The sequence below is a fragment of the Eublepharis macularius genome, chromosome 10, assembly GCF_028583425.1.
Source record: "Eublepharis macularius isolate TG4126 chromosome 10, MPM_Emac_v1.0, whole genome shotgun sequence".
Classification (NCBI taxonomy): domain Eukaryota; kingdom Metazoa; phylum Chordata; class Lepidosauria; order Squamata; family Eublepharidae; genus Eublepharis; species Eublepharis macularius.
The window spans coordinates 77302907-77320753 of NC_072799.1; the positions used below are offsets into that span (position 1 = coordinate 77302907).

Here is a 17847-nt window from a genome sequence, read left to right on the forward strand (position 1 = left end):
TACCCGATATAGTGAAGGCACAATACTGCTTCCCAATGAGTTTGGGAGTCTAAAGAAGAGCTCGTCATCAATTACAATTATTCATTCACAGTACTGTATTTACAACTAATCCAAAACTTAAGCATAGCTGTGCTTATCTTATGAGCTGGAAGGGATCCACGATTCAGTTTATACTATAATGAACAATACTGAGTTAGAATTTTACTTTCATGAGTAAAAATGATAACGTACAATGTGCCCTCAAACAGGACTTTTATCTGTGGTTTATCATTCTATGTCCAAGAAAGGCTTCTGCCCACTACCGTGTATTGATATGTATTATGTTCATCTTTTAAAGCTGTTTTTATGGCCCGCTTCTCGTCTAGGGGCCGATTTCTGGATTTTAGGCTGCTCAATGCTGTTTTTAAGCCCCAGATGGGATCTTGATTGGTTTTATCAATGCTGCTAATTTTATGGAGGATATTTTATTATTATTTTACCATGCTATTTTTACTTTGTGAGCACCTTAGAGCAGGTCTCTGGAGAGGTGACATACATATTCTAAATAAATAAAATAAATAAATGTCCAATTGAATTAAAACACTCTGTCAAGCATCGCTAACCTGCCACCAAGAAATAGCCTCTTCTGTGTTTTCAGTGTTGTGTTAATAACACCCAACATCAGACATTAGTTACGAATCCAGATCTCTATATTCACCAGAACGTTGAGAACTCCTCCGATTCTACGTGGCTATCCTAATTCATTATACTGTCATCTATGCTCAGACAGACACAGCTACATTCACCAATCCTTCCACGGGTGGTACTCTCCCTTTTAGCCACTGATCAGGCCCAGTATCTTAATGGCCAAGGAATGTATTAATGACCAAAACAGTCATTTAGTGTACTTTGTTATAACTGGGAGGTTGAGACCAGGAGCAGAAGTATAAACTTAGACGGAAAATGTTCCAAGGTGCACTAAGATGAGACAGAAAGGTTCTCCTCAAGCACTGTGTGACAGGGAGGCAGTAAAACTGAATTTCTGACCTGCTCGCTAAAAGCAATAGAAATGATTTTTTCTTTAAAAGCGGACCAATGGAAGTTGAGAGCAATCCTTGGAGAAACAAGGCCAGAGAGAAGGATGCCATCCCAAGAAACCAAGATTGTTTCTACACTCTCCAGCCACAAAAGAAGCAATGCCGAGCACAGCGCCAGGGGAGGCAGCCTCCTCCCTGCCACCCATCAGAAGACCAGACAGGCTCTCTAAAGCGACGGTCTGACCACCCTGCAGCTTCAATCAGTATCTTTGCTTTCCATGTTTGTATGCTTCTAGCCAGGGCTTTTTTTCTGGGGAAAGAGGTGGTGGAACTCAGTGGGTTGTCCTCGGAGAAAATGGTCACATGGCTGGTGGCCCCGCCCCCTGATCTCCAGACAGGGGGGAGTTGAGATCGCCCTCTGCGCCACTCGGCGGCGCGGAGGGCAATCTCAACTCCCCTCTGTCTGGAGATCAGGGGGCGGGGCCACCAGCCATGTGACCATTTTCAAGAGGTTCCGGAACTCCGTTCCACCGCGTTCCCCCTGGAAAAAAGCCCTGCTTTTACTATTTCTAGTGTAGTGTGCTATTGTGCTTGAATAAACCAGTTTAATTTGTAAAGGTAACCTGGTATGTGAGGTGGGGGGATTGGTCTTGCTCTCACTAGAATTCTGAAAAGAACTTGCAGTACCGTGGCCTACTTGCAGAGTGCAGCTAAGTGCCCATAACACTATGAAGACATAATATGGAAAAGGTTAAGAAAAGATGCATGTCTGTTGCTAAAGACATGTTGGTATTATGAAGACTTTTCTAAAATGCTAACTTTTTAAGAGAGGTGCTGTTCAAAAACCAGATTATCAATGATGCAGACTTTGGAGGGGGAGACTATCTTTTTTGTCTCTTCAATATTGAACCTTTTCTTGCCTGCTCTGCTTTTTTCTGATGAAATATCCAGCTAGTCTAGGAATTATTTTGTTAGACTTCCAATTAAACTTTGTTGTCAAATGAGAAAAAAACCCTGTAGAATGGGAATGTACACCAACTCAGAAGTACTGAATTTCTCCACTTTTGCTCATGTGAATAAGGAACTTAATGAAAATATGTACAATTTTATCCATTTACAAACATAGCATCCTGACCTGGATAAACCCAGGCAAGCCTGATCTCATCAGATCTTGGAAGCTAAGCAGGGTTGGCCTTGGTTAGTAATTGGATGGGAGACCTCCAATGAAGACCAGGGTTGCAGAGGCAGACAATGGCAATCTACCTCTGTTAGTCTCTTTCCAGGAAGACCCCACCAGAGGTCACATAAGTCAGCTATGACTTGATGGCACTCTCCACCACCACACAAATAAGGCACAGTGTTACTTTAAAGAACAAGTTTCTATCAGAACGTTGCACAAAGGCATGGACTATACATTGTGCGGTGTTGGTATCAATTCAATTTGTGCTAAACAAGAGGCATTACTAGAGGCTAGGATTGATGTGGTGCCAGAGTTGCCAGTGGAAGCATGGAAAGGAGCTAGGAGCAGGGCTTTTTTCCAGCTGGAATGCGGTGGAACGGAGTTCCAGAATGTCTTGAAAATGGTCACATGGCCAGTGGCCCCGCCCCCTGATCGCCAGACAGAGGGGAGTTTAGATTGCCCTCTGCGCTGCTGAGCAGTGTGGAGGGTAATCTAAACTCCCCTGTGTCTGGAGATCAGGGGGCGGGGCCACCAGCCATGTGACCATTTTCTCTGAGGGCAACCCACTGAGTTCCACCACCTCTTTCCCCAGAAAAAAAGCCCTGGCTAGAAGCATTCTCAAGCAATGGTGCCAGTTTTGGCCTTTGAGGAAAGCTTTTGTAGGCAAGGCCTATAATGGAACAGAGGGAATCCTACACTGCTTTAGCTGTATTAAAAGACTCACATGTGAACCAGTGCACACCAATTAAAACATTGCATCAAAGTCGGTGACCACAGAATCTCTACTGAAATAAATAACTGCAGGGGAGTTTTCAAAAGAGGAAAAAGTTAATACTAAAGGCTAACTGTTCAAATGAGTTACAGGTGAACAATAACGCAGTTGTAGATAATTTAAATTCTAAATAAAATTCACTGAGTTCAAGTAAAACTTTTTATTAAGTTATTGTGACTCATGTATTTGCATACATTTGTCATTTTGACCGAAAAATAACTGTAATTGTATCTTGTATTGCATCTGGTATTCCAGAGTAATTCTAAAACATACCTGCATTTGTAGATATTACTCTACAAGCACTTTGAGGGCTGAAAAACATTTCTAGATCCCAAATACCAATGTAACATTTATAGAAGCCAGACCCATAAAAGGATAAATATTCTACTATTGAACAGTGATTAACTACTTTACATTTCTAGACAAGGAGAGCAGGATTTTTGCCAGCACTGTTGTTTGCCCAGATATTTAAAACATGAATGAATCTAAACCTGCCTGTATAATTGTTTTGCAACAATGCCATTTGACAGGAGTTTCATCAGAAAACATTAAGCTATATAGGGGCACATGGCAAGGTTGCCCCCTATACCAAATTCTTTTTGTTATTGCCTTAGAACCTCTAGCTGAAGCAATATGAAGAAATAATCAGATCCAAGGTATAGTAATCAATCAAAAGACCGACAAATTAAGCTTATTTGCTGATGATATCTTACTATATATTACACATCCAATAACATCCTTACAAAATCTTCATATTGAGCTAAGCAGATTTGGACAAATTTCAGGACTTGCAATAAATTAGGCTAAGTCCAGCATATTATCAATAAGCATAACAGAGCTAATGAAAAACCTGATTTATCAATAACATAAATATCAATGGGCCCATTCACAACTATCCTATTTGGGAGTAAATATTTCATCTAATTTAAATCAGCTAATACAAATAAACCATTTACAAATCTGATATACACAAGTGGAATAAACAGCGTCTGTCTTGGTATGAACGACATCACCTAATAAAGTCATTTATACTACCAAAATTACTATTTTTATTTAGAACACTACCTATACATATCCCTCCAAAACTAATAAAACAGTGACAGACTAATATAAATCAATTTTTATGGCAATATAAACATCCCAGGATATCCTTTACCATAATAAAAAAGAAAAGACTACAAGGAGGTTTTAACTACCCAGACCTGGAATTATATAATGTAGCCATCAGAATAACTAACGTAATTCATATAATACAAGACAAAGGGTAAGCTGATTGGATCAATATCTTTTATCCATTGCATCATGCTAAAACAACACAAGACGTAATTTGGTCCAACCAGAAATACTGACCAGTAACAACTAAACATAATATCTTTCTTGTTGCAATACTCAAAACTTGGGATAAATATAAAAATAAATTAATCCCAAAAATTTCCCAATACTCTACTATAGCATCACATGAAGGCTTACCCACCAAACATACCCCACCTATCTTAGGGAATAGGGAACAACAAAAAACATGTGCTTAATAGATATCACAAGATTACTTGAAAAATCTTATTTAGAAACCAAACTATGTCAAAAAATACCATGGTTTCTCTATTTCCAACTCACTTATTTCTCAAATGACTTAAAATTAAAGGACATAATGAACAAATAAACCAAAAACGGAATTAGAACAGCTTTTAGACACTCCTGAATTTGTCCGTAAAAGTTTAGTCTCTAAAATTTATAATATAATTATGAGCACCGTGATGTCCACTGGGCCAGGTCCACCCTCTGGCGTAGTGACCTCCTGAAGGAAGCTCCCTCCACCTCAGATATGGGTAGCGGAGAGGGTTAAAGTCACCCTCACTCCTCCTCCCGCCCCGCTGAGCTGTGACACTTTATCGCTCTGCCCTGCGTCACACCATCCGTCTCCTCCTTGGCATCCCTGGGAGCTTCCCTTTTATTTCCCCCTCTCCCTCACCATAGCCAATCCCCTAACTTCCTCCACGTGCTGGAAGGAGGGTCCTCTTCCCTGGGGTTGAGCCAATGCCCTGGCCCTCCTTCCTCTCTGGCCCCACCCGGGTTACCCCTGGCCAGTCAAAGGGAGTGTCAAGGCTCCGGAGCTCTCCCTCGGGATCCACCCCCTGCCTCCCATTCCTTCATTAGGGCTTGCCCCGCTAGGGCTAGCTGCAGCTGTCCTGGCCAGGCCCTGTTGGATATTCCCTCCCGGTGCCAGGGTGCCCCTACCACCCGACACCGCTATCCTCTTCCCGTCTCCCAGCAGTGGCAGGGCGCCAGAGTCCTGAGTTGCTGCCGTGCCACCCTGCTTGTCAGCTGTTCGGCAGTGCAGTGTCTCCAGCAGCTCAGGCCTCTCCTGGCTTTGTCACTCCCGCCACGGTTGCTGCCTGGCTCCCGGGGCTCCTTGGGGGTGCTCCTCCTCCCAGGTGAGCTCTGGGGGCCAGGTGTAAGTCCGTGTGGCCGGACAATAATTTTCAATTATATTAGCATAAAGTAATCTTTTTTTCCATTATGAATTCCTGACTACTTCGAAGTGGTATACTTTATCTTTGTGTTAGTGATGGCATTTATGCAAATTAGAAATGTACAACAACACCTTCCATATACTAAGTTTCCTGCTTTTTATATTTCTGCAGAAAAGCAAATACGTAGTATGGTTCAGTCTGGCAAAGTTCAGTACACAATTCTCAAATAGAAAGTTATGTTTCATGCACCTGGACTTGGACTCAAAGGAAGACAATTCTTAAACACTTAGTTTTAGCACATTGTCCTCAAGAAATTTTAATGCAATCCAACACATTTAAAAGTAAGTTGAAATAAGAAATAAGTTCCACACTTGAAGAACAGTGTTTTTGCAGATGTAATACTTGGGCTAATTTCCAATTAAAAAATATAGTCCTGATCTGAAAATAACTTAAGCAAGCTCTGTTAAGAGATGGATTCCAACAAGGGACTGACGATCAGGCTATAAATTCATGTTGCTTTTTATGGATTGGGAAAAGAATTTGGGATTGTTTATCAGTGCTACAAACTGATAGAAAAGCAACAAGTAAGCTCTTGTGTTTCATTACTCATCTGATAATTATAGCTAGAGAGAGAGAGAACTGAGTCATCGCTGATTTATTGCCTCTTAACCATCTCAGTGAATTCAACCTAATCAAGGGGAAATATGATTATAGGTTGGCTAGCACCATCTGAAAATTAACAAGTTAATGCATAAGAAATAAGAAACATAAGAATGCATCCTTATACTAAATTAAAATGCATTCCATTTTTATGATCTACGTGGGCATATCTTCCATTTGCCACCAAAATTCTCTTAGACTGCTTTTGTTTTCTAAACCTTTTACAGAATTCAGCCAAAAATCCCAGGTTTTGCACTTTGACTACATTTATTAGAATTGGGGAGGGGAGAAAGAGTCTGTGCGGCTATGTGGTTCCATCCTTATTAGCCTCTCCCTCAAAATCACTGTCAAAGAAGGAGTGATCCACTTCACAATCCGACACATCTTCGTACCAGTCCATGACCCCTCAAAATTACAGAAGCGCAGCTCCACCAAATGGATGGCGTTAGATACCATCTATGGAACATCTTATATAAATTCTCTTCAAACACAGCAGATTTAGTTATTTTGACATTTACTTTCCATATCTTATCCCACTGTACTTGGTCAATATCATTACCTAAATTCTGTATCCATAGTCTTTTACATTTCTCCACCCCATCATTTTCTTTCATTTCCATTAGGAAGATGTACATTTTCTTTATCAACTTTTCATCTGAGTCACATAACAGTTTTTTACACTCTTTTTGTTCTAGATAAAAGCCCCCCATTTTTTTAATCTTTATTGTATCTGGATTCAATCTGCACTCTTGACCACCAGTCTAAATTAACATCTTGGTTTTGTAATTCACAATTCTAATATATGTCAAAACTGGGGAAAAAAGGTGGCTTACTTGCATGACTGTTGCAAAGACAAGCAAAAGAAAAGGATTGCAAAGGATTTTTCAGGCTAAAATGTAACAACTTCCTACTCAAAATTGTTTTTGTAATGATTGCTGAACCAGCAGGCTTTGAGAATTATTTTTATCCAACTCTAAGAGAACAGCATTATGTATTTCATTATACCAGCATGTAATTCTAGTCGACAATTTTAAAGCAAAAAATAAAGTAACTAGCAAAGGGCAGTGTTTTAAGAGAAAAAGTCACCTTTCAAGAGATGATTCAGGTCCACAGCCTCGTGCAAGACCTTTTGATGACATCTGCGTTCCTTCTCAGGTTCTGTAGAGAAAGGGAAGCAAATCAAGAATGCATCTTAAATGTTCTCAAAATCTAACAAATTTGCAACCTGTATCCTCAAACTTACCATATACATCCTGGCTCACATTTTCTTGTCTTTTTATCTTTAGTTTCTTATCATTGGAGGCGGCAAGTTCAAAAGAACTTGCAGGACTGATGTCTGGCGTCGACAGAGGGGTTACATCCGTCACTGTATCTTCAGACTCTTCTGCACAGTCACACAACTTGGGTTTTACTTCTACTGACTTTATTCCAGGTTTAGATTTTTGTCTTGGAGAAAGAAGTGCAAAGCTACATACATCCTTCTTTTTTGAAGGCGAGCAGGAGGAATCTGACAAGCAACCATCAGAATCAGCATCAGAACAATCCGTATCGGATGTACATGAAGGGGAAGAGGAAGAAGAGGAAGTACTGACTGCGGTTTTCTTGACCATCTTGGAGCTACTAGACTGCTTAGACAACTTAAGTCTAACTTTCTGGTTTCTGCTGTCATCGCTGCTGTCTTCTTCATCTGTATAGTAATTTTCTTCATGTTCCTTAACTATTTTGGGAACTTGAGTCGGAAAACCTGTTTTATGCGTTATTTTACCTTGTGCTGAGGTTCTGCCAGACGTACTTGCATTTTCTAAATTTAGGGGAAATAATGGCAAAGCGTTCTCATTAGTACCGTTGTGGGAGGCATGCTCCACCTGTGGTTCTTTTTCATTCATTTCTTCATTAGTGTAAACACCCTCAGCCACTTTCGGATCCGTCTTTAAGCCAGGCTTACTTACATTTGTACCATCTATTTGATTGTGATCAGTATTTTCTGTCTTGGCTGATTTTCTTGTGGTTCCATCTTTCTTAGCCTCTCCCTCAAAATCACTGTCAAAGAAGGAGTGATCCACTTCACAATCTGACACATCTTCGTACCGGTCCATGACCCCTCAAAATTGCAGAAGCGCAGCTCCACCAAATGGATGGCTGAAAGAGGACATCAATAAATTAAATGTTTTTAAAAACTGTGAAACTCCTTCTGTACCTACATTATGTCAAGTCCTACATGTGTTTAAAGTCTGTACCTTGAAAGACAATTAATCTAGCTTTAAGACGCAGCATAAAGAAAAATAATTTATGAAAGGACTTCTGATAATGAGCCTATTTAGTGGTTGGTTATTTTGTCCCTACATTATTTCACACGTATACTGAATAAACTGTATCCATGAGATGCTATATGAAATTAGTGCTTATTCTCTTCAAAATCAAAATCAAAATCTGCTTATCACACAGTAATGGGCTGATCAAGTACAAGCATCTTTAAGAAAATACAATAAATTTAAGGAAACATGCATTGGTTGATTTTGTGCTATAATCCAGGAAATGTGCAATTACATGAAATCCCTCAGACACTCAGTTTATAGGTTACAGTTAGTTTTATTTGTTGAAGTAAAAAGGCTCACTAGTTCAAGGCATCCAACAAAGAAGGCTTACCTTACATACTAATAGCCAAATGGCTCTGATATACGAATACTTAAATCAGGAGACTGGAGCCATGAATGGACAAATCTTCCTACACACCTGAAAAATGACCTAGGTTTGCAGAAAAATCTAAAACAAACATTTTTTTAAAAAAACCCCAATTGACAAAAGGAGTACCTGTAGCTTTAACCAGATGGCCTTGGTGGCTGTTGCTAGGCAACCATAATAGTTTACCCAGTATTCCAGGCTTGTTTTCTGTGAGAAAAAGACAGGGGTAGGGGGCAGGGACCTTTGAAGGGCTGCTTTGGCCTTTGAGGAAAGACTCATTGGGGCAAGGCCCAGAAGCAACCACTGGGCGACCTGATACCACATGACTTGTATGACTCACCCAAGCTTACTGGGAGACTTTAATCCAGTTACACCCTTTCAGCCTAACCAGCTTCTCAGGGTTGTTGTGCAGGTAATATAATAATAATAACTGTGCTTATATATTGCTCTTCTAGACAGATTAGCGCCCCACTCAGAGCAGTGAACAAGTCTGTGTTATTATGGAGGCAAGGAGAATGATGTAAACTGCTTTGGATCTCCAACATGGAGAAAGGCAGTATATAAATGAAGTAAATTAAGAAATATAGGTGAAGATGGGGAGATAAAAGATTAGTGGGTTTGAAGGACAGAAGGGAATAGAGAAAGGTGAACATATAGAGGCTGCCAGGAGGAGAGGAGGAGGAAATAGTGTGGGGAAGGGCATACATGGAAAAGTGAAATACCCCCTGCAAGTCCTTGCAGATTCCCCACCATGCAACTGGACCCAGCTCAACCAGCGCCACACAACTGGGCCATTGGAGAGAGGCTGCTAGGGGGAGGGGGAATGGTGAAGATGGGGACAGACAAGTGGGTGGGAAGGAGAAAAGAAAAGTAGGAAAGGGGGAGGGGCTCTCAGGAGCAAAGAAGAGGACATGGTGGGGATGGGGGAATGAAAAGCCTCCTGCAAGTCCTTACGGGTCCCCACTTGTAGATTATGATTCTAGCCCCAACTGCTACGATGTTACAATGGTGTTGCAAAACATATACACTAAAACAAGTGAGTGCTGGTTGCAACAATACATACAACATATATACTAGAATCATCTAGGAAGTTATCTACAATAATCAGACACCCAGGGCTTCTGACTGGCCCCTGGAGATCTGACAGGCTGTGCAGCTTCAAAAAAAATTAACTTTGGTAGCAGCTGCCACCACGGCCCAAAGATCTTCACTGTGCGGCTGAAGGTAAGCTGGGTGTATGCAAGGAAATATTTTTAAATAATATATTCATTTTTTAAAGTATCCTGTGAAGCAGAGCTTTCCCTTGAAATGTTGATGAGTTACTCTTAAGAGTTATGCATGACCTCATTCCCTGACATTGTGATTGGCTCTGCCGCCTGTGACAGCCATTATGTGGACGGCTCAACCTCCTGCAGTAGCCATTTAATTGTCGCACCCACCATTGTGTGTCAGAACGCCAAAGTTGTCCACAAGCTCAAAAAGGTTGGGGAACCCTGTTCTACGTCGATCAATCAACCATCCATGCCTGGATTATCTTGTCCACACGGGATGACCCGGTTACCCATGACTGCTACAGCACAACAATAGTGCAGCAATGTGTGGGCATAGTCCTGGCTTGTTTGATAGCACTGCTCTCTGTATACACATGCAGATGTACAATAGCCAAAACAAAGAAAAAGAAACCTTGCCACTCCTCATTGACTACAAACATTTCCAAACAAACTCTAGATAGTTTTAATCAGGGCTTTTTTTCTGGGAAAAGAGGTGGTGGAACTCCGTGGGTTGCCCTCGGAGAAAATGGTCACTTGGCTGGTGGCTCCACCCTCTGATCTCCAGACAGAGGGGAGTTGAGATTGCCCTCCGCACCACGGTGCGGAGGGCAATCTAAACTCCCCTCTGTCTGGAGATCAGGGGGCGGGGCCCCCAGCCATGTGACCAATTTCAAGAGGTTCCGGAATTCTGTTCCCCCGCGTTCCAGCTGAAAAAAAGCCCTGGTTTTAATCATACGCTACACTAGCCACAGTAAGCTCAATACATGGCAGTTTATAGCTTCATTCAGATGTCGCAACTAATTTACTAAAGACAAGCAGAGCTGGAAGTAACAGGTCACGAAAGCCAAAATTTTTACATTTTTCTTTTGATCTGCTAAATTAATTATAGCAAATTTAAAAAGCTACTTGCTCTTTTATAAAAAAATATTTTAATAACATATTAATGTGGTTCTATGCACACTGAATTGTATGGAACTGTCTAAGAAAATATACAACAGGATTGGGCTGCTGAACTGCCCAATGAGCCATTTTTAACAATCAGAGCAGATATAAGAGCTGCTGCAGTATAGTGGTTGGGTTGCAAACCAGCACTCTCAGCTCCCACTACTGCCATGAGCTCAGCAGGTGGCCTTGGATAAGCCACTCCTCTCAGCCTCAGCTCCCCTGCCGTATTGTGGGGATAATAACAACACCGACTTTATTCACTGCTCAGAGTGGGGCACTATTGTGTCTAGAAGAGCAGTATATAAGAGCAGTGATTATTATTATCCTAATCTCTATGTAGGACTCAGCCTGTGTATGAAATGCAGTACATTAATTATCAGGATTGATTTTTTTAAAAAAAAATACAGCCAGAAGACACAGCATGGCATGTTTCTGATAACTGGCTATGAGGAAATTAACCATCCCATACTGCAGGGGTCCCCAACCTTTTAGAGCCTGTGGACACCTCTGGAATTCTGTCACATGGTGGTGACTGCAATCACAAAATGGCTGCCACAGGAAGCAGAGTCACACACCCAGCTAGAGGAAGTCTGACTGAAGGGGGAAAGAGAGGCAATTTTTAAAATTACACTGGGAATACACTGGGAAAAAGGAGTGACAGAATAAAAGATTGTGGTGGCAGCTGCTGCTAAAGCAACATTATTTTAATCTGCACAGTCAATCAGATCTCCAATGGCCACTCAGAAGCCATGCTAGGCAAAAGCCTCACCTGGCTTCACCCACTTTCTGAAAACACTTGACATGCAAAGGTATCAGTAGGCTGCTGGGTTTTATAAAATGAATCTGGGTTTTTTATGCTACTTGTTTTTATATTTTGGTGTAATCTGCTCTGAGCCTGTAAGGAGAGCGGAATATAATAGGACGGCAATTGACAGATCAAAAGCAAGAATTAAACATTGGTGCTGTGTCTGCCACCTAATGTGCACATTTCTCAGATACAGCCGAAGCTTCATACTGAACTGATAACTGCATGCAACCCTTCTCCCCAGAAAGATATTATAGATAGCGAGAAGGGAAACTGTCCAACCTGGCAAAAAGAGAACACGTGATGAACGAAGGGAGCTGCAGCCTAGGATAGGCATGGGCATGGTATGTAAACACCTAGCTTTTTACATGAAATCAAGTCCTTAGGGCCAGATGAATTACATCCTAGGTTAATAAAGGAACTTGCTGATGTAATTTCGGAGCCTCTATCATCTTTGAGAATTCTTGGAGAACGAGCGAGGTGCCAGAAGATTAGAGGAGGGCAAATGTTGTCCCCATCTTCAAGGGGAAAAGGGAGAATCCAGGTAACTATCAACCCATCAGCTTGATGTCTATACCTGGAAATGTTTTAGAACAAATTATCAGTCAGTCCTTGAGCATTCAGAAAAGACAGCGGTGCTTACTAAGAGTCAGCACAGGTCCCTTAAGAACAACTCATGTCAGACTAATCTTATCTCCTTCTTTGAGTGTTACTACTTGGTTGGATCAGGGGAATGATGCGGACATAGTTTATCTTGATTTCAGTAAGGCTTTTGATAAGGCTCCACATGATATTCTTGTTAAGTTCGTAAAATGTGGCTTGGATCCTACTGCTGTTAGGTGGCTTTGTAACTGGTGGACAGATCACACTTAAAGAATGCTTGTAAAGGGTCCCTCGTCCTCTTGGAGAGGAGTGACAAGTGGAGCGCCTTGGGGATTTGTCCAGGTCCCTGTGTTGGTCAACATCTTTATAAATGACTTGGATGAAGGAATAGAAGGGATGCTCATTAAATCGGCAGATGACACCAAATCGGAAGAGGTAGCAAATGGAGTAGAAGACAGAATCAAGATTCAGGATGATCTTGTCGGGCTAACAAAATGAATTGTTTTTCTAAGTAGCCTATGTATAAGGCGCCTGGATTATTTTTAATGACTGATAAGATTGCTACTGGTTTTATAGTTTTTATGATTAATTTATTGTATTTTATGGATGTTGTGAACTGTCCTGAGCCCGTAAGAGAGATAAATGTGAAGTTCTGCATTTAGGGAAGAAACATGAAAGACATAATTTTAGTACGGGGGAGACTTATCTTGGCAGTAGTGCATATGAAAAGCGGGCTTAGTAGATCATACACTGAAAATGAGTCAGCCGTGAGATGTGGTTGCTAAGAAGGCAAATGCAGTTTTGGGCTACATAACATGAAGTGATGGTAAAGCTTTATTCTGTTTTGGTTAGGTTAAGAAGGATGTTGACAAGGTGGAACATGTCCAAAGAGGACAACAAAGATGGTGAGGGGTCTGGAGACTAAGTCCTATGAAGAGAGGTTATTATTACTACTGTTTATTATAGTCCACCTTTCACTGAGATCCAAGGTGGATTACATACTGCAAGTGAATACAATATAATCAATAACTAGGACATTTCAATAACTAGGACAACACAGCAAAAATACAAAATGATCAGCGGTTGGGATAGTCAATGGAAAAACAAGTATACAATAGGGTATGGTAGCCACAAATGTGAATACTAGCACAAACACATTGATGAAACAATAGATAAACACATAGATAAAAACTTTCTGAATGAAAGGATAAATGATTAACATGACATTTTTAACAACATCAACTACCCCAGAGTGTATCTACATCAACAGATAGTACCCAATAGCCTAGAATACAGTCCATTACAAAGGTATCCCTTTGAGCTGTTTCTTATGAGACAGCCCTATAATCTGGGTAGAAAGCACTCCTGAATAATTCAGTTTTACATAGCTTGCGGAAAGCCAGGAGGGTGGGAGATTTCCTGACCCTGTCAGGCAGGCCATTCCACAAGTTGGGAGCTATCACAAAGAAAGGCATATACAGGCCATTGTTAGTTTAGCCAAACTGCAGGGTGGTATCTACAGAAGGTCCTGGTTCGATGAGCGAAGCTGCTGTGGATATGGTTAGCCTGGAGAGATGACCGAGAGGTGATATGACGGCCATCTTCAAGTACCTGAAGGGCTGTCACACAGAGGATGGAATTGAGTTGTTTTTTTGTTGCCCCAGAGGGTCGGACCAGAACCAACGGGTTAAAATTAAATCAAAAGAGTTTTCAGCTAAATATTAGGAAGAACTTCCTGACAGAGCAGTTCCTCAGTGGAACAGACTTCCTTGGGATCAGGTAGGCTCTCCTTCTTTGAAGATTTTTAAGAAAAGGCAAAATGGCTGTCTGACAGCAATGCTGCTTCTATAACTCAATATGAATTTGGGGCAGCTGGTGAGAGGGAAGGCAGGAAGGAGTGAGCTGGCGCTAAGCTCTCATGGCCCTTTCTTATATACCCAGGGTAATGCCCATCACAATCTTGGGATCAGGCAGGAATTTTCCTGAAATTACTGCAATAGCGGGGAATGTGTTTTGTAGGCAGAAGAGATCTAATAAACAGACTGCTAGAAATGGAATTTTTAAAAAGACTGTAAGATCATTAAAATTCATATGAGTATGTACACATTTTGGAAGGAATCCAGTGTTTTTGCCACAAGACTGCTCATCTTCCTACTTGAACATTAGACATCTCTTCCTCTTCTCCAAGGATACTGGAGGAAAGGAACAAGCTCTGCCACACTCTTATCTTAGCTTCTAGAGCAGATCTGCAATTTGAGATCACGAAAGCATGGGGCTTATTTTGTACCCAAAGAAAAAAAGTGACAGGCTCATTTATTTAATTTAAAAATTTACATCTTGCCTTATTTCCCCAGACTCAGAGCAGCTAGCAACGTAACACCAAGCTGCAAGGTCATGAAGACAGAACAGTCCAACTGACAAAACATGCACAGATTAAAGCACCAAATTGAAAAACACAGATCACAGATTTCAAAACGCATATAATTAAAGCCACAGAATTAAAAAGAATATAGTTAAATCTGCTGAAACGGTTTACCCTTACCAAATGCTCTCTGGAATAAAACTGCCTTCCTAAATGCCATTCTGGAAATCACATCCTTTAGCATGGAAGCCTTGTCCCATAACCCAAGGTATGCAGGATTTCACCATCAGTGTAGCACCCTCACACATGCCAAGTCAGACTGGTCACTACTGCCAGTGTCTCCTCTTGGCATGGATTCAAACAATTGCAGTGGTGAAGCCACCACACAGAGTGTTTGGGGAAAGGAGTGGGGCAGTGTGCAGCTGTTTGAACAGCTCGAAATCTTACAATATTCAGGGGGCAACTTATGTAATTTTATTACTGTAAAACACCATGGTGTGGTCTATTGATGCAGAAAAATGAAACAGAACTCATGTGTCAAGGTGGAAGAACGGATTGTACCATTTCAGGGAGAGGAGGAGCTATTTTTAACAAATGGTATTTGCATAAAAACCTCCAACTAAAAAAACGAGTACAGCAAGAAGTAGACCAGCTAGAGCTCAGTTAATTTGCTAGTTGTTTTTACTTGCAGAGAGGGCTTTTTTTAATATGGAAAAAATATAGTACCCCCTTGTCTAAAGTGATACAGTGCACTCTGCCTCTTCAACTTTCTACCATTTTGTTCTCTTGCATATCCCTGTACAAAAATGACTGACAGTGACGACTGCTTGTTTGTAAGCACCCTCACATCAAAATATCTTTGTACAAGGAAATGTGCATGTCAAGGGAACAGTTTGATATCTAATGCTGAAGCACTTGCTAACAAATCACCTCTTGCAGTTATGTGGAGGCAAGGATGTCTTTGTGAATCGGCTTGTTCTACACATGCAACAGACAGAGGGTTGGTTTGCTCACACAGGTCAATGAGGGGCAGGTACCAGATAACAACTTACGATACTTCATACAAAAAGTCTCTGCAAAATAGAAAGCTAACTCAGCAGGGAGAAAGGCTTTAACTGGTTTCTCTGATCTTCTATTACCCTGTTGTCACTGCACTGTTTTCTAATACTATTTTCCTGTATTATATCTGCTCTCTGTATAATGTCTAATATGCTATATTTATTCAGATTTCTGTAATCCTAGTACATTGCTTATTAAATGTCTTTTCATGTTGATTGTTTCTGTTTACACTGTGTCTCAGCGAGAAAGACTACCAATATAGTAAGAAAATAAATGTTTGCATGGAGCTTTTAACCTAAGAGAGCGTTCCAAAATGTGGTTGGCTATAATCCTCCACCTGTGGTCTGGGGCACCATTCCCCTGAATGTCTGAGGCGGCAGAAAGGACTGTCCCATTTGAGAGTGCTGGTGAAGGCTCACTTCTTTTCCTCCACAAAAAAACTTGCTGCACATACACAAAATACAGCAAGGAGCAAACTGAACATCTCTCTCTCTTTCTCTCTGAGGTCACAGAATCATAGGGTTGGAAGGGTCATCTAGTCCAACTCCCGGCATAAAGAAGGAAATTCACAACTACCTCCCCCCCTCCACACCCAGTGACCCCCTGCTTCATGCCCAGAAGATGACAAAACGCCATCAGGATCCCTAGCCAAAGTAGTGTGGGGAAAATTGCTACCTGACTTCAAGGTGGTGATCGGCCTTACCCTGGGCATGTAAGAAGGGGCCACGAGATGGGTGTGTCTTTTATGTTTTTTTTTAACCACAGGGAAGAGTTCATTAAAAGGGTTTTCCTTACCTGAAGTAATACAGGCTGCAATCCTAAACCCCTGAGAGGAAGCCCACAGAATAAACCGGGATTTGCTTCCAAGCAGACCATTTTAAGATAGCCCCCAGTGTTGATTTTCCCTCTCCACTGTGATTTATGGCTACGATGTTTATACTTAATAAGATTACATATGAGCCTTACATGTAAGGCTCATATGTAATTTTATTAAGTATATACATAATTTTATTAAGTATAAATACAGTAGCCATCAATTACAGGGATCGTACACGGGTGTTTTTCTTCTTCGACTTTCCCACTGCCCCCCTCCATCAGCTTCACTGTGCCCGGTGCGTCCCCCGAACAGGCTTTGACTCTCTGCAGACACCGGCTGGCCAAGATCACCGCACGCTGCCTGCCCCCCGAGCCCTGCTCTGGCGCGCATCTGCCGCGCGTTCGCACAACCGATCCCCCACGCACCCATCTCCGCTGTGTGTCTGAACCTGCCGGAGACTGGGCAGCCGCGGGCGTCTCAAGACAAAGCCTGGCCCCGAGCACCAGAGATCCCAGCCTCCCAGAAGCGAAGCAGGCGGAGGCGGCAGGATGGCGCTGAGCGGCCGCCGAGGAGCCACGACCGCGGGCACGCCACCGGCAGCGCCTCCTCCAGACACTCCCCACGAGGCCTCAGCAAGGCCCTGCCTGCGGGCCATGTACTCACCGCCAGCCCGGTCGGGGGGACAACGGAAGGCGAGGTCCGCCGCGCCGGAGCTCCCTTTAGGCAGCGCCTTCCAGTTTCTCCCGCCCGCTCTGTATTTTGGCGTATCCAGGGAAGGAGGGGAGAAAAAACCCGGAGTTTCCGTCTCCGTATGAACGTGTAAAGCTCCCATTCCGTGCAGCAGGGGGAAACCTTGAGCCCCGTTTGCCTCCGAGGGCGGGCCTGTTTTGGCCGTTCCCCGCTGAGGGGAAAAACGCCGTAAAAAGCCGGCCCCGAGGCAAGCAGGCTCCCCGGTTACGCGGTACCAGCCAACCCGGAGCAGCGGCTGGGCTTTTCATTCCCTAAAACGGCAATGGCTTGCTGCGCTCCCTGTGTAATCCTCCCTACTAAAGAGGGATCTCCGTCTTTAAAAAATAATAATAGAAAAGAGCAAGAGTTCAGTAGCATATATGACAGCAACAAAAATTGAGCTTTAGTGAGTCACAGCTCACTTCTTCAGCTGTGGCTCACAAAACTCACCCCCCACCACAAATTTTGTTAGGTT

General features: G+C 42.2%; 1 protein-coding gene across 2 annotated transcripts in view; it reads right to left on the reverse strand.

The window, feature by feature from the left end:
* The window catches only part of CFAP97 (cilia and flagella associated protein 97), a 41982-nt gene extending 24541 nt beyond the window's left edge, over positions 1-17441 (reverse strand). The window contains exons 1-3 of one of the 2 annotated variants that reach the window (XM_054989500.1): positions 17307-17441; positions 7343-8238; positions 7186-7257 (exon numbers count right to left, since the gene is read on the reverse strand). In XM_054989500.1, the coding sequence (XP_054845475.1) occupies positions 7186-7257; positions 7343-8195 (925 nt within the window). In that variant the 5' untranslated portion in view covers positions 8196-8238; positions 17307-17441. Of the gene's footprint in view, positions 1-7185; positions 7258-7342; positions 8239-17068; positions 17154-17306 lie in introns of those variants that run through there. The other variant, XM_054989501.1, reaches the window with a different exon arrangement.
* Between the last annotated feature and the right edge of the window lie 406 nt (positions 17442-17847).